This window comes from Saimiri boliviensis, chromosome X (assembly GCF_048565385.1).
Source record: "Saimiri boliviensis isolate mSaiBol1 chromosome X, mSaiBol1.pri, whole genome shotgun sequence".
NCBI classification, from domain to species: Eukaryota; Metazoa; Chordata; class Mammalia; order Primates; family Cebidae; genus Saimiri; species Saimiri boliviensis.
The window spans coordinates 106,014,929-106,032,894 of NC_133470.1; the positions used below are offsets into that span (position 1 = coordinate 106,014,929).

At 39.8% G+C, this 17,966-nt stretch overlaps 1 protein-coding gene across 8 annotated transcripts in view; it reads left to right on the forward strand.

Moving 5' to 3' along the window:
- The first annotated feature begins 219 nt into the window (after positions 1 to 219).
- ENOX2 (ecto-NOX disulfide-thiol exchanger 2) overlaps positions 220 to 17,966 on the forward strand; it is a 290,848-nt gene continuing 273,101 nt past the window's right edge. For 3 of the 8 annotated variants that reach the window (XM_039463952.2, XM_039463951.2, XM_039463953.2), the window contains exons 1-2: positions 220 to 435; positions 1,719 to 1,766. Coding sequence is in view for 2 of the 8 variants with exons in the window: in XM_074391820.1 (XP_074247921.1) it covers positions 16,276 to 16,297 (22 nt within the window). In the remaining 6 variants the exon portion in view is untranslated. The other 5 variants (XM_074391820.1, XM_074391821.1, XM_003931127.4 and 2 more) reach the window with 4 other exon arrangements.

The window sequence follows — 17,966 nt, forward strand, 5'->3', positions numbered from 1 at the left end:
AATACCCAGAATACCCTTCCGGTCTGAACGCGGGGAAGAATTGTGCGTATAGAGAAATAAGTGCCGCGACTCCATCTCCCACAATCCTCGGTCGTCACTTGAGTCTCTCCGCCAATGTCAACGTGGGATTCCCTCCAGGAAGAACAGCCTCCAGCGACCTCAAAATACATTTCCCATGAAGCCATGGGCTCGGGCCTCCGGCTTCCCTGGTGACTAGTAGCCAATAGGAGACGCCGCAGTGGGCACCGGGTGGGTGAGAGTCCAGCCTTGGGCTGGAGTGCTGGGCCTAGGCCTGGTAGCGCGAGGCGAGCATTTCGGAAGAGAGTGGCGCGGCGTGGCGCCCCGCGAGGGCACTACGCGCCCAGGAGCTGCCGCGTCGGCCCGATTTTCCGCGGCTGTATAAGGACTAGCGCTTCGGTAGCCGGGGAGCTGGAGGTCAGAGAGGCAGAAAGCCCGAGTGGCCTTGGCTGGGGACTGTGGGACTGAGGGGGCCTAGGGAGGAGGGTGCTTCCGGGGCCGCGGTCCTCAGCGCCTAACTCCGCCCAGCTCCGCCTCTGCCGGGGAGGGGGTGTCGGGAGTGGGAGTCGGAGGTGGGCTTCAGAGCTCTAGGCGCCTGTTCCCTTGAGCCTGGGAGCGCGCTTTCTTTGCTCTTTTTTTTTTTTTTTTTCGGTCCAACTCGCCCGCTCTTTTTCTTTCACAACGCCGCCCGGCTGCGCCTACTCAGAGGTCTGAAGTTAGGGTTCGTCCAGGGTTTTGCCTAGGTGGTATGTGGACTCTAATTCATACTGCAGGAGTTGGGTGATCTCTCTCCTCTTTTCCCTCAATTTGTATTTCAGGTTTGGACACACAACCCTCCCTACGCTACACTCCCCATTTCCTCCGGGGCGTGAAAATTCCTTGCCACGCCTAGGGCGTGACTGTTTTTTCAAACTTTCTCTTTTTGCCTCCTTAATTGATCGCCATCTCTACCGGCTCCTCAGCCACCTGCCACTTATCCCACCACGTCTTTGGAGTGAGAAGGGTTTCTCCTCAATTTCTAGAAGGGATGGGAAGCAAAAGAGGGAAGGAATCTTGCTTTTGAGAAATGAGTGTTTAAGGTTCAGTATAGGGTTCTGGTGAGAGTAAAAGGCAAGTTCGACTGGTTGTAAAAACACAGTGCTTTAGGGGTTTCCAGCAAAGACTGATAGCACTAATGTTGACAAACATTTAGGGGGCACACCAACTACAGAATAAAGGAGATCGTGTGAAACAGACTGTATTAATCATTGTATTATTACAAACGCGTGCAAAAAAATGCTAAAGGGGTTAGTGGAAAAGCATACTGATAGGGATGGTGAGTTAATCTATGGAAGTTCAAGTCTAATCCAGGAAGTGCTGAAGCCCACATCCAGCTTTCAGGCTTTGTGAAGGAGGTGGATTTTAATTTGGGCTCCAGCGGAGTACAGGGGATTTGAAGTGGTCAAAGAGGAGGGAGAGAGAAAATGCTTCCTGGTACTGAGATTGGAGTTTGAGAAGGGTGGGCAGAAGAGGGAGCACTTTGAGACAGCTGGGCTTGCCTCATTGGAATAAAAGATGTAAGCAGGAAATACATAGGGTGGGGAAGCTTGGGGTCATAATAACATGATACTTTGAAACATACACATATTTTGGATATTATTCTGTATCAAATAAAAATGAAGGCAAAAATTAAGATTGGATGATTTTTCTTTTCATCCTAGGGAACCTGATTTGAGATCAATTCTTGGAGAACACAAAGAAGTGTGATGGTATGTTCCAGGTGTGAGTTTAAATCCAAGAAGAACCTTGTCTTGCAGATGTTTTGTTTGTAGCTATTCCTAGCTACAGTCTATAGCTGTCAATTTTAAAGCCTAGAGACATCAATTTATTCTTAAGAAATGCATTTGCTATCCCTGTGCATCACATTATCTGAATTGTAGTCATCTCATTGGGTGACAATAATGACTGCTATTTATTGAACCCACATAATGTCCTAGTCATCATCATAAATACTTCATTGCATTATCTTAAGAGTGTTATGAAGTAGGTACTATTCCTGTCTTTTTCTGGAAGAAAAGACCAAAATGCCCAGAAGTTAAACAATCCACTTAAAGTTACATCGATTATAAGTTGGGTTGAGGTTTGAGTGTACGGATTTCTGACTCCAAAGCTCATGCTCTGTTCAACTTGGTTTGCTACTCCCAATGTTCATTTTTGTTCTTGACTTTCCAGTTGTGGTAAGGAGAGATTATTGTGAGGTATAGTTGATCATCCTGGCCAAAAACCAAATGATTCACTTCAGATTTCTGTGTCAGAATGTGTTTTCTGTAAAGTAGCTGCCAAAACCAAATTAGCTTAACTGCCATTGCCACTGTAGCTAATTGTGTCTGCCAAAACTATAGTCAGTATGGCTATTTCTGAATTAGATGATTTTCTTTATAAAACATATCATACCTCTAAGCTATTTGGACCTGAGAGTACTTTGGATTTATTTTATTTTAGCCTTTTCAAAAAGTTACCTTGGACCCTAGATCTCTTTCATGACTTCTGCCCACATGAAGTATTGGGGAAACAATGAAGTACAAGGTGTGAACTCTTCCTGGGGTCTAGTTGGGGAGCTAGATGCCCACAGTTCTGAGATACTGGTAGTGTGTAGTACAACGGAGACGAGTACAAAGTGCTATGGAGTGATAAAGGGAGGTGTGACTCACTGTAAGGGAAACTCAGGGAGAAGGCTTCCACGAGGAGGAGGTGACATGACAGATAGGTTTTGAAGGGTAGTGAGTTTGCCCCAGGCAGAGAAGGAGTGGAGGGGAAGCATTCCAGATAGAGGAGTCAGTCTGTGAAAGATGTGTGGCTGCATAAGGGTAGGACATGATCATTCAATGTGGAAGACTTCAGCATGGCTGGAGTGCAGATTATTTAGGAAAAGGAAGGTATAATAGGTAGGAGAAGAGTCTGGAAAGATAGGTTGAGGCTGAGTTGTGAAGAACCTTGATTGCAGTGCTAAGTTGGAATGTGCCCTTATAGGTCAGTGGTTCTCAAAACGTAGGGCATCTACCACTGGTAGTTACATTGTGCTCCCACAAATATTTTAATTTTACTAGTTACATATTCAAATATGTCTTATAAAGCATAAAACTGAACTAAGTCATCACATCTAAGGCTACTTTCGATTTTACTTGATAAAAATAGAAAGTGATCCAGTTTTCAGCTGATTTAAAGACAAATATTAAGGAATTCTATTACATGGTAATATGTACTATTATTGTGAATATGGTAAAAATCACTAAGTAATACTCAAATGACTGAGTATGTGAGAAATGCTGCTTGCAGGCCATAAGAAACTATTAACAAGCTTTAGAGAACCACGATCAGATTTTTACTTTAAGGACAATGACAGGAAGGATACAGTGAAGGTGGACATGACTGGAGGCTGCTACTCTTTTCCACAGAGAGACAATAAAGACCAGGAGGGAACAGATTCAAGAAACATTTAGGAGGTAAAATTATTAGGACTTGGCGGATGTTAATATTATTATGTCAGTGTTACCAGAATTGTTTAAAAAGTCTGCATGCCCTGCTTGCCTCTTGTCCTTTATATTCTGTGGTGAGCAATAATATTGCCAAAACATGCTACATTTCTGTGTTCATCAAGATGACAGTGGAAGCTATAGTTACCACTCAAGTGTGGATTTGGATGATACACAACATCCTTCCCACCGTACTAAGTGTCCTTGAGAGCAGTAGCACAAATATTCAAGGCACTGATTAGGAATATGAGTACGATCTGTGGCCCTTAGGCATCCAAGAAACTCCTCAGCTTTTAAGACTCAGCTCATATGTTAACACCTCTGCAAAGCCTTCTCAACAACCCCTACCCAACCTACATGAATGCACGCAGAAAGCAATGTTAGGCTCTGGCTTCCATAAGACTCTGCACTTAACCTCTGTCCTAGCCTGTACCACACTGTAGTATGTCGGTCTGTGGATATTTCTGTGCTTCCCACTAGACTGCGAGCTCCTTGAGGGCAGAGACCAGGTTTCATTCATCCCCATACCCATAGCATCCAGAACAGACTTGACACATAGTAGTCACCTAATAAATGGTTACTGGGTTAAAATAATTGATAAACAGATTTGCATGAATAAAACTGGGGACTTTGGTAGCACAGAGTGCCAAATGCTATGAAAAGACTAGCTGTTTGCTACATTTGCTACTTTTGCTGAAGAAAGCAGTAAATTAAAGTGCCCATAATTTCACTAAAGACCTATTTTTTCTCTTTCCTTCACTGTCCCCTGTTTATCTTACCTTTTTCTTTCTCATCATTTACCTGTCCAGACACCTGTTCCTTAGCCCATTGCTTTGCTTCTCTTGACAGAGTTCACTTTCCTCCCACCCTGATACTTTTCCAGGAAACATTCCTCCTTCTACCTACCCAAGTCCAGTGCACTTCATTCTTGACATCACTCGCAGATGCATCTCCTCCTACTCATAGACTCTGCTAGTTGATACGGCTGTTCTGGAGAGCAATTTGTCAATATGTATCAGAAAGCTTAATGGAATATAGCTTTTAACCTACCACTTCAACTTCTAGGGCTCTATGCTGAGGAAACAATCATGATGTTGTGAAAATTTAATACTCAGGACATCTGTCCCAGAGTTGTTTATACTAATAGCAAAAACAAAAAAAAGAGCATCTTAAATGCACAATACTAGGGGTTTGAATGAAATCAGTTGTGGTACATTTATAGAAAGGATTACTAAGTAGTCTTAAAGTTGATTTTACCAAACAATATTTAATGATGTGGAAAATTGTTTTTGATATGCTAAGGAAAAATTCACATCATAAAACTCTCACTATAGAGTGACAGATCCCAGTTTAAAAACATACACATATCACATATACAAACACACACATCTGTGTAGACATATATAGGAAAAATCCTGTAATGTTAAACACACACAAAAATATTAATAGGGGTTTGCTACAAGTGGTATGATTGTGTATGACTTCTACTTTTAACCTTTTGCATATTTTTATTTTCTAATCTACAATGCATTTGTTAATTTTTAAAAAGCTATTTTGGTCAGGCACAGTGACTTCAACCTGTAATCCCAGCACTTTGGGAGGCCAAAGCAGGCAGATCACCTCAAGTCAGGAGTTTGAGACCCGCCTGGCCAACATGGGGAAATGCTGTCTCTACTAAAAATACAAAAATTAGCTGGGCATTGGTGGTGTGTGCAGCAGAGGTTGCAGTGAGCTGAGATCACACCACTGCACTCCAACCTGGGTGACAGAGTAAGACTCTATCTCAAAAAAAAAAAGTAAGAAAAAGTTATTTTAACATGTTTTCCCAGCGTCCTCCATTGTCTTAGTTTGAGGCATACCTTCCACCTCCTAACAGACTTGCATAGCTTCCTGGATTACTGCTGCCTCCAGCCTGCTTCCCTTCTAGTCCACTCTTTACCAATGCTGACAGAATGGTTTTTGTAAATCACAAATCTGAAGCTATCTGGCCTCTATATAAAAGAGTTCAAAGCCTGTCCATAGTCTTCAGGATAATATCCAAGATTCTCAGACTGGGTGATAAAAGCTTTGAAAATCAGCTCCCAGCTTGCCCCTCTAGTGTCAGTTTTTCCTTCTATGATTTACTTTTTTTGGGGGGGTCTTTGACCAGTGCCAGGCACATAATAGGTATTTAATTAATGTTAACCAATGTTGATGTGGACTGTATGGATTAGTAATTGTATGCCAGGCAATTTACTGGTATTTAACTCTCAGGGCAGAAATATTAAACATCAAATAGTTATTCCTATTTTACAGATGAGGAAAACTAAATACGTCAAAACAAGAAGAAAAGTTATCATAATAAAGAGCATTTTTTAAAGAGCAAATTTAAAACCTCCTGCCATCACTCTGTTCTCTTTATTTTCCAACAATCCCTGCTGGTCCTTGTCAGTAAGAAAACAGGCTTTGTACACTCCCTTGGGCAAGTTATATGTGACCACAGCATAACAAGAACAGCCGCATACTGACACGATCTCACCATGTCATGGTTCACATTGTGCTCATGTACAGAAATCTTGCCTTTGTGTACATAACACTTCATGCAGGAGAGATGGAATAGCTCCAATTGCTCTGTTTTTCTTTATCTTTTGAAATTCTATGTCATTTGGGATGGGAATGTTAGCAGAGAGCTACAGAAAACTGTGATAGAATTGAATGTACAAGAAACAATGTGTCTCATGGGAGCCGATGTCATTGGTTAATTTATTTTTTTAAATGTCATGTAGATGTATTTTCCAGCAATCTATCCCCAGGGAAGACCTTGGTTGAATTCAATAGTTAATCCTACTTACAGAATGCAGCCCATGTGTACACTATATTCTTGCATTGTTAAGTGATTTTAGACATATGTAGTGGATTGCCATTAACGACATACAATTGAATGTATATAGGATATCTGATTTTCTCTACAATAATGTATCAGTGGTCATATTGTCACTCAGGATCCTGAAGTGTAGTCTGCCCTTCATTTTCCTTACAAATAATACCCATTGTGCAAAAATGGATGATTTCTAAGGGACAGAAGTCCTAAGCATGAGTCATCTGAATAAAATAACAATTCTTTATAAGGAATTGTCGTTTTTAAATACTCCAGAAAAAACATCTATAGTTTTCCTGTTTCATGATCAAATAAGTTGAACATAGAAATTACAGATAGGGTTTCACTTCATTCGATGAATTATTGTAGGCTTACTATGTGAAAGTACTCCATTGCACACTGCACTAGATACTCATAATTGCCTTCCTTTTTAATGCCTTCTGAACAAAAAAGAGAAAGAGCGAGGGAGGCAGGGAGGGAGGGAGGGAGGGAGGCAGAGAGAGAGAGAGAGAGAGAGAGCACAAGCAAGCACATAAGAGCAAGAGCATTCAAGAGCAAATTAAAGAAAGAGAAAATTTTAACAAGCGGGCCTATGTTATAAATGAAAATTTACCTGGCTGAAAATTAGCATATGTACCCATGGGGATGTGTTCTTTATTTTTTTCCTGTGGGATATCTAGGCAAAAATAAGCTACCAGATAGCTGATAAGCAAATGATCTACTTCTCTGTTTACAAACAGTAAGAAAGAAGGAACAGTGACTTTCTGTGCATTCCAGCCCTGCACAAGCCTGCTGGTGATGTGAGAGTTATGATTGTGTCAGCTTTTCCAGGGTTTCTGTCTCTGCTGCAGAGATTTGGCAGACACCTCAGACAAATTTTATGTCTCTTAAATCTTCCTCAAGCTAAGCTTGGCTCTTAGATTTATATGTACAAAAAAGTAAAGTGTTTACCAGTTTGACATTTTTGAAGATCAAAACAGACTTAGTTTTAAAAAAAATTCAGTATACACCTCAGTTTAGTTAGAAAGACCTAATTGCTTTTTGCTGTTTGTTTAAAACAGCCCAAATGTGTACTTTTCAGAAATGACTACTGATCATATATCTAAAGATTTATGTTCTAGTCCTCAATGTTGCTTCCTTTTTTTCCTGCCTGCAAACTGTAAAGTTTTGCTGAAGTCTTAATTTTCCTTTTTTGCCTTTACTCATACTTAGTATAAAACACTATAGGATGGAAACTTGGTGAAATACATCAGCAATCTAGGAGGGAAAAAAAGATAGTTTTTATTAGTTCTGCTTCCCTTCCCTTTTTGGTGCTCTGGTTTTCAGTGGTCTCTTACCCACAAAATACTGTTCCTTGGCGTAGTAACGATAGGTGAGTAGAAGAATCAAAAGAACTTCCAGTGACCAATCAGTAACAAAGCTAGTCCAAATGCCTCTGTAGGCAGAGCACAAATGAATGTGGCAGTCATTCAGGAGAATTGAGACACTCATGGAGAATGTTACTTCAGAGAACAGCATTGCTTCAGTGGTGAACTATGAAAGATAAGGATGGAGAAATCCCCAGTAAGGGCCCTTGTCATCTGCTCCAGCTGCTCTTCATTTTTAACCAGCAACAACTGCTAGTGAGAATTTCCTGGGATAGAAACTGCCCTACAATAAGCCCCCGTAAGATGTCCTCCTGTCCACTTTTCTTCAGTCAGGTCCTCAAATGTACTTCACTAGGTTTATTCTGGTCACATACCATTCTAATTTTCACCTTTCAAGAAATGCTGAGTTTGACTTCAATGAGTACTTGATGTTCAAACTCATTCATTCAGTGGACATTTATTTAAGCATGTATACAGGACCAGACCCTGTGCTAAGCACCAGGACTATAATAATGAATTTGACGTAATCCCTGCCCTTAAGGAGCTCACAGTCTAATAGGGGAGATAGACACTCAAACCAGTGATTATGTTCTGATATGAAAGGTACTTAAAAGAGAGAGAAGGTGCTCTTGGAATATGGTGGAGGGAATTACAGCTGTGGGTGGACAACTTAGAGATCAGGGTCTAACTGTGCTAAATCATAAAGGATGAAGAGCATTGCCTAGTCTCTGTGTAGACAAAGAGGTGATGGGCAAGGATTCCAAGCAGAGGGACCACCAATACATGCAAGGCAGTCAAATGTATAAAACTGGGTGGTTCAGAGAAAGGTAAGATACTGTGTGTGAACCACTTAAAGAGTGGGAAAGGGGGACAGGAAAAGAATCTGGAAAGCTATCCTATGGCTGATTGGGTGAATTAGGTCGGTTTGCTAAGAAGTATGGCCATTGTCCTATGTGCAGGAATGAGCGAACACAGGGTTTTAAATGGGGGGAGTAACATGATTGCATTGGAGGATGGACTTCAGGGGGGACAAACTGAAGACAGACCAAGTCCACTTTCTTTTTTTAAATTTTATTTTTTTATTTTGAAATAATTTCAATTTAGAGAAAAGAATCATATAAAGAATATTCTTAAAATAACCATTTGAGAATAAAATTTTAACATGATGCTTCATCATTTCTGAATATTTTATTTGAATCTCCTACCAAAAAAAAGATCTTCCATATATAACTACAATACAATCATAGACATCAGGAAATTTTCTTTTTTTAAAATTTTACTTTAAGTTCTGGGATATATGTGCAGAATGTACAGCCTTGTTACATAGGTATACATGTGCTGTGGTCAAGGATCTAGAAAGAGAAGTACCATTTGACCCAGCAATCTTATTACTGGGTATATATCCAAAGGATTATAAAGTCCACTTTATACTTTGGAAGTCTTTAAGAGGTTTTACCCTAATCACCTGCCACTATTCAGGAATGCCGTCTCTGTTAGGGTTTTTTTCCATATACAGAGATTACTTGGAACAGTGATTTCCTTCTACATACAGGACATAACTTCCTGCACTCCTTCACATGTTACTTAGATGAATATTCATTCTTTCCAACTCAAATCAGTGATTCCAGAAGTAATTGAGGTTTGATTATCATGAAGGAAAGAAATCAGTTTTGAAGCACAGCAGCTTCATTTCCAAAACATTCTATGAGGCTTATTTATTGTTCGCTGAGTTAGCAGGGCTGAGGCACGTGTTGGTCAGCTCCCTTCAGGAGTTGGGGGAGGAAAAAGGAAAGTGGCTGAAGAGATGTCAGGGAGTGGCTGTTTGAAAAATAAGCAGCAACCAGAATGTTGGAAATCCCCAAAGGTTGCATCCAGATATGGGAAGTAGATATATATACCAGGTTTACATAAATATAAAGCAAATGCATGTTGAAGATACCTATGCCCAAACAAATTGTACTATCTAGCCAGTCAATTTTAGATCATGTTCTTTTCCTGACTCAGATACTGTAAATGGCTTCCTGTTTTCCATAGGATGAAGTCCAAACTCTTGAGCCTGACATTTAGTACTCTCTGCAATCTGGCTCCAACCTACCTTTCTAATCTTTATACTTCTGTCTTACAGAACTCTGCTCTAGCCAGTTACCCTTTCAGACACCGCTTTGGTATTCCCTTGCTTACACTGGGAGGCCTCTCAGTGAATGCATTGTGTTTTTTTACTTTGAATCCCCAAACTGCCTAGCATAGTGTCTTGCATATAGTAGGCCCCCAAGATGTATCTGTGACTGTTACTGTTCCCCATCCTTCCACCGTTCTTTCCAATATCTCTATTAACCTAATGCTACTGAAAATGGCAACTAAGACACTAGGTGAAAGAGGTTGGTGCTCAACCAATTATCCCAGCCTGGCCATTTCATGGCAAGCAAGCTGAGGCTAAGAGATTAGAAGTGACTTGATCAAGATCAAACACTGAAGAAAATCAGGAGACCTCAGTTCTTCTGACTCCCTATCCAGTGTTCATTCTGTGGTTCCCTTGTAAGTTTTTAGTTTGAAGTACTTTTAAATACAGAAAAATTGCAAGCATCATACAAGAATTTTTATATACCATTTGCTCAGATCTACCAATTATTATTATTTTACACTATTTGCTTTATACTTTTCTATATAATTATTTTGTTCTGAAACACTTATGGTTGATAAGCCATACCCCTTTCCCCCCTGTCCTTTTTCTCAACCTTTTATTGTGAAAATACTCAAATATAGAGAAAAATTAAAAGAATTGTACAGTGAACACCCAGGTACTCCCCATTTGGATTCTATAATGAACATTTAGTTATTTGCTTTGTCACCTATTCATCTATCCATTTTTTTATGCATTTCAGATTAAGTTGCACACATTAGTACAGTATTTAAAAATTTTTCCATATGCATATCATTGACCAGATGAACAAACTATTTTGTGCTCTGAAATCAACCAAATCATCCTGCATTATACCTGCTTTTACTGTGTAGCCAAAACTCTAGTCTACCTGTGTATCTTAGATCTGTTTGGCCTGGAACACATGTCTTTTTCATTAACTGTTAGATGCTTTTCTGTTTCACCTAGTGTTGTGCCAGGCACGCATTCCTTAGACACCACTTGATACTGATGAGCAGAGACAGAGCTAGTGCCAGAGGAGGAATCACAACAAAACCAGAATAAACTGGGGAAGGACAAAAGAGAGTTTGAGAAGAGAGCCACAGGTAAATGGGAAAGAAGTCAGGGTTTGAAGAATTGGGGGGAAGCAAGATGCCTCTGCTTGCCTGGTACTTTACTATCTGCTACTTCTGAGCCTTATCTTTTAAAGGATAGGTTCCAGGAAGCTAGGGCCAACTGCTGCTAAGCAGAGTATGTGACAAATTTCCTTGCTACTCTTTAGGAAACCCCAATTAATATATTCATGTTGCTTCATGAATATGCTGATTTACCATAAGATGCAGGTTAGTTTTGGAGAATGTAAGTGGACCACTGAAAACGTTTCAAACTTTATCTGTGCTATGGCCAAACAGCACTTAAACTCAGTGAATCCCAGTTTCCTTTTTCTTTATAACCTCTCCTTTCTGTTATTGCTTGTAAATACAAGGATAGCTCTCATCTGTCTTTACTGAGTTGTTATTTTGCGCCAAGAACTATGTGAGATGCTATGGGATCATTGACACTTTCCAACAGCCTGCTAAGGTAGGGAGTATTCCCTCCCCATTTTCCAGATAAGAAAACTTGAGATGCAGATGGTTAAGTATCTTGTCCATAAGACAAAATTCAAGAAACTCAGGTCTGTCTCACTCTAGAGCCCAGTAGTCCTAACCATTATACCAAACTGTCAAATGAAATTTAAAAAAATGTCAACCTAGTATAAATGCAAGGAAGTTTACTTTCACACTATTGAATCAGCATGTCATTTATTCACTGAGCAAGCCCACCTGAATCATTGAATTAAGAACTATTCCTTTAATTCTTAGAATATTGTTAAAGTAATGGATTCAGATTGCCTGTGTTCAAATCCTAGTACCCGTCAAGTATGTAAGCAAGTTACTTAACATCAGTAAGCCTTAGTTTCCTTGCCTATAAAGTGAGGATAAAAGTGTCTACTATAGGAGGATTACTTGACCCCAGAAGTTTAAGGTTACAGCCAGACATGATTGTGTTGCTGCCCTCCAGCCTGGGTGACACAGCAAGACCCTATCTCTAAACAAACAAACAAAAAATTCTACCATATAGCACTGTATCGTGACGACTGGTAAAGAAAATTATGTAAAATTTGCTATGGCTGACATGTAATAGGGGCTCAGCCTATCCTAGATCACTGTCATTTCTTCCCTCCTCCTTTTATTGGACCAAACAACTCATCTATAGCTTTCACTTAAGGAAAACAAACTATTCCTGAAACATTTTTTGAGGAGAGACATTCTGAAAAAGAATATTAGGTTATTTCTGAGGCTGAACCAGGACAGTTACCAACTCTTATGTGAAGTGTATTTCTTTTAAAAAAAAAACAAAACTTTAAAAATTTAATTAATTTATTTATTTAAGGGATGGGATCTCATTATGTTTCCCAGGCTGGTCTCAAACTCCTGAGCTTAAGTGATCTTCCCACCTGGGCCTCTCAAAATGCTAGGATTATTAGTATGAGCCACCATGCCCGGCCACGTATATTTCAAAATAAGCTGGAAACCTGAATTCCTTAAGATAGTTGGGGTGGTCCATCTCTCTGCCTCCTGCAGATTAAGGCTAAATTGTGACTATCTGTTTCATCACTACACTAAATTCCACGACTGGCATAGACTATTAAACGTGGGATTTTGGCAATCCCAGCCTGGCCATTTCATGGCAAGCAAGCTGAGGCTAAGAGAGTCGAAGTGACTTGATCAAGATCAAACACTGAAGAAAATCAGGAGACCTCAGTTCTTCTGACTCCCTATCCAGTGTTCATTCTGTGGTTCCCTTGTGAGCTTTCAGACAGGTGAAACCAAGCCTTGCTGTGTGATCTTTGCAGGAGTTTGAACTGATTGGAATCTCAGGGTTTAGTGCAAGTTTGATCAATTCAGAAAACATGAAACTTTGTTCTGGTTCAAATCAGTTTGCTAGTTTTTGTTGTTTTCACACTGTTAACATTTCTGTTTTGTTTGGAGTTTAGCGACTAGTGTTGTCTCTCCCCATTTAGGTTCACAGTTTGGTTCAAGTTATTGGTTCTTTGAAATCTTCTACTGGGACTTTTGTTTTTGACAAGAATACTCAGAATGTGGGGGTGGCCAATGATGGAAATTCATTTGAAAAGATCAGTCAGGCTTGGTGACGGCTGCCAAGGAGGAGCTTGGGTGGTTTAGGGAAACATTAGTGCTTACGTTCTGGAACTTGAAATCAGAATAATGGAAACAGTGCAATGGTTTTTGGTGTGTGTGTTTGTTTTTATCAGGATACTCTGATGCTTTCATTGCCCTTCTTGCTAATCTGGGTTGAAACTGCTGCCTCCCACCTCATTGACTTTTGGGACACTCTGTCAGTCATGTTCCTCATTTTTTTTTTGACTGTGAGAAAGAAGCTAACAAAAAAGTCATCTTTCCTATCCTTTTCCCTTTACTTTGAATGGCCCTTCTGAGGAATTTGGGAAATATGAATTTCAAGCTTAAATGTCTGGAGGAGTTTAGTTGCAATGCCCAAAGGCAGAACAACCCAATTCTGAAATACAGCCTTGGTTCCTTTCTTACCAATGTGGTTTTTAAAGTCTCAGGCAAGCCTACTTTGCTGAACCTGAAACTGGACTGACACCTTCTTTAGTGGCCAGCCATACTGCTGGTGAGGCTGTGGTGGAGGGTTGTAATTATGAGACCTCTGGAGAATTGTATCCCACCTGCCTGAGTTTCCGAATGGCAGAGGAAAATGAGATCTGTTGGTAGGGCTGTCGGTACCTTTTCAAGCTCTTGACTGTTTACCTAAGCAGTTGGAAGGCTAGGATTGCAGCTGTGGTGATAAAGGGGCCACTCCCAATACCTCAAAAGACAAACACTTTTTATTATAGTAGGTGAGACTTTGGATGATCTCAGCAAGTTTGTTTCTGATTAGAGAGCTCTCACTTTAGATTCATTTTGTTTTCTCCACCCCCCCTTCTCCTTCCCTCCTTCTCTTCTCTTCTCTTCTTCTCCCCTTCCCCTTTCAGCAGCTCACTTGCTCTTAGCTACCAATTACCTGCTTTGTGATTAATATTATCCATTTTCCCTATGGGTTTAACATAGATTTTGACTGTATATTTTACTGGCATCTTCAGTAGTAGCAATGACGTTCAAAGGGACAATTAGAAAAAGTTTTCTTTCTTCTTACAAGAAGTATGATGGGCACTTTTTTGAGGGCACAGATAGCACTAGATGGGGCCAAGGGGAGGTGACATCTGATATTTCTGCTCTATCCCCCACCTTTCTTTTGGCTGCTTCAGATTTGGTCCATGTGGACAAACACACACTTGGGTAACCACCACACAGATGGAAATCAGGACATGTGGGATTTGGCTGAACCAAAGATCCCCAAACATTGCCTGGATCATTTAATGCCCCAGGTGTGGCCACCCCAGGACTTCATGTGCTAAAATTGTGTCCCAGCTGAAGCCAGCTGGTCACTGTGTATATAGTATCAAGGCAGCTTGGAGCCTCATAAAGCATGACTTTGGATTTTTACCTTTTGGATTTAGATTTAGCTAATCAACTCAAATCCTACTGCAACACACTGGGCAATGAGAACGTAACAGGCACATAGAAAGCTTGAACAAAAGCACATGCTCATTGTCTAGTAGTATGCATTCCAGATGGGACATAATACTAGACCATATGAAGAAAAATGGACTGACTTTCTGGAAAGGAAAGAGAGAACTTTGAGGACTCCAGTCTCTTTAATAAACTTTTGATGCATTATTTTAAATTTTTTTCAAAAAAGTTCCCTGCTGTGGAGTTTTAAAAGCAAAGAGCAATTCCTTCTAATTTAAAAATTCCTTCTAATGTAAGAATTGAACGGTGTTTCATGAAATTATATTGGTTGTTTCTTTTTTTTTTTTACCTTATGTGATAGAGGTGCCTCATTTCAGTCATTTAGGCAAGATTTGTTTAGGGCATGGTAATAATAATCCCATACAATTGTATAGCCCTTTACAATTTACAAAAGGGTTTTCATACCTATTATCTCATTAGCTCTCCCAGCAATCCTGTGAAACAGTCAGGATAGGTACTATTATCCCCAATTAATAAATAAAGGGAACTTAGCCTCAAAGAAGTTAAGTGACTTGTCCAGAGTCACATAGTTAGGAAGTTGTAGAACTGGAAGCTCAACCCAGGTTTCCTGATACCCAGTCCCAGTGCTCCCTCCTTTGGTTGTATCATGCTTCCTTCCAAAGACACTGTCTCCTTTTTGTTCCTACTCATGATTAATGTTAAAATCCATCCAAAACTGAGCTTTAATTTTGTGGATGAGTAAAACTGAAGCACTTACATGTAAAGTGCTTTCTTAAGTCCCCTATAAAGAGGGTCCTGCACATAGCTCTTGGGTTTTCACCTTCATTTTAACTGAACTATTTTTGGGTAGATATAGACTTGTTTTTCATGTTAAGTATATGCACAAAAGTTGTGTGATCCACTGATTATAGGTGTGAAAGCTGCACTTGGGGAATGGGACTCAGGATGAAAAGTTGGCTTAAATAATTAGCTTCTTGCCTTTGTGTTAAGAGATGTCATGTTCAATAGAATTTAATTTCTCTGTACTTCCTTTGCTTCAAGACTTTTAAATACAGTTCTTTAGGGAAAATTAGCAAATATTCATTCTGAATGTTGATTTTTCAGGAACATGGGTAGGCAGAGGAAATAAAAAGTAAAGGGGTGACTTTCTGTGTCCTATAAGAGTGGGCAAGCATTATTTTGTTTGGAGCTGTGAGCTAAGATTTCTTCCAAGGCATGCAAATTGTAAAGTTCTGATTTGTCAACTGCATGCTGTTTCTTTAGGCACTGATGTATGAAATCCTGAACGAATTCTCCGATGAACATACTGCTAATTGCTTCTCCACCTGCTCTCCAACCTCCTCCACCCCACCCCCTCCACTCCCAATTCAGCCTGTAAGTGTCCGTCATTGGAGATGGATGGTGACACATGCAGTAATAGCAATTCATAAAAGCCAGTTCCAGCCCTTGTCTTCAAGGCTCCTGGATTTTCCACTGCCTGCTTTTGTGTAAGTGAAGTGGATGGAAGTGCTACTGGCATCAGAATCCTCCTCCCTATGCTCCGTTGCTAAAGCTCAGTTGCTCGGCTGGAGCTGAGCTAAACAGAAGCGTCGGATATAAGCTGAATTATAGCTATTTTTCTTTTCCTTCAATGGGGTGGGTGGGTTAGGGATAGGGTGTAGTGGGGGCTTGGGGTGCTTTGGCTTTTCTTCTTGTGGAGAGAAGAGGGTAAGGAGAGAATAACTCACGATAGGATATAACGTGAAACAGTTCCCTGAAGAGTGTCACAATGTTCCTGGTACAATATACAGGTATAGTATATGTTGTTTTATCTGAATTTCCTCTTTGTTTCAAAGTGCATTTCTTTCTTTTATTTTTCCTTCGGTTCAACCGTACTGAAGGACAAATAAGGTTCTAATGAGCTAAACAAAATAGCTGCATAAAACATGCCTGCCCCCAGCTATAATGTTTGTAGCAGATTGCTGTATAAAATCTGCGTTTTCTGTTAAACTGGTAGTCCTGATCCCTTAATTGTGCACGCTTCTCTGCTGTATTCTTGTATTGAATTTTTCAAGTCTTATGTCTGCAACTGGTAGTATGTGATATAGCTTAGAGTGTTTGCACACAAGACTTAGTGCTTTGGAAGCAAAAAGCAATTTTTAAACACTTAGTGTGTTATGTTTCTCTTGAGTTTATTAACTCCTGTTATTTGTTAATTGGCTTTATAGATTTGGCATATAGTTAAAGAGTAGGGAAACCTCAAATAGGAAGCATTCCAGGACACATCTGTTTGGTAAATATAGTTATTTTTCATTAGTGATCTCAGGTTGATGAACATTATATGTTATTGTTGTTTGTTTATTCTCATTGGAAAAAAAAAAGTGCTCAAAACAGCAAAGCTAAAAATATGAGCCCCAAATCATCTGTATTGTAAAATATCCTTGGATCAAAAGTGTTTCTTAAGCATTCTCTTAAGCTTTCAGAAACATAATGGTCCATAATAATGAAGACGACTCTGATCAGGTATGGGCGAATGTTTTTTGAAAGGCTTCTTATACAGCAGTTAGACAGAAAGGTCCCTTGCAAATGAAAAACCCTGAGAAAGTTTCACTTTCTTGCTGCTCAGAACAGAAGTTTAGTTCCTACAGCCACGTTGTTTTGATAAGTTTGAATATCATTTGTTGTCAAGGACTTTCATCTCCATTGTTGCTTTATTATTCTTAAAATATTGTGCTCCTGCGCTTAACAGCTAAAAGATCATGTTCTATTTTGATGCGTGGTTTGACAGTTGATTTCGCTCCTCATTAATTGGACAGCATGCAGATGATGTGGAGAAGTGAGTGAGTGACAATATTTCAAGGTTACGTTGAAGAGCATACAGTGAACCTTAGTGCCTGGACCAACAGCTGCTGAATTGAATTGTCTGCAATTAAAGCAACAGCAGGTTTGTGTAGTCTCCCTGCAGCCCATTTATTTGAATTTATGGCTTCAGTTTCTTCTTTGAGTATTGGTTGGTTTGTTTTGCTAAGTGTTGGAAAGTTATGCTTGTTGGATGTTTTCTGTATGCTCAATGCATGCTTGACTCCAGAAGAGCCATCTCGTACATTTGAATGTGAGAAGTTGTTGAGGATTTTTTTTCCTTATGGTTAAAACCAGAGACTGTCCTATTTTCTCCACTACAAAACTAAATAGATTTACATGGAAAATACTGCTTTGTTCAATAAATAGAGATTTCTTGTGGACCAGTGTTACTGGTTTACATTTCTGGCAGTGAAAAATGCTGGACTTTGTTATGCTAGTGGAATTACTATATCTGGGAAGAACTTCTCTATGCTAATAAAAATGTTTACATTTTAAAAACGACATTATCTTCTTGCCAGCTCGCAATTCCACAGTGACCTAATGAATAATTTCAAATCTAACTAGGTGGGTTTTATGACTGTATTTTATTTGTATGCTAATAGTGAATACATGTTTAAT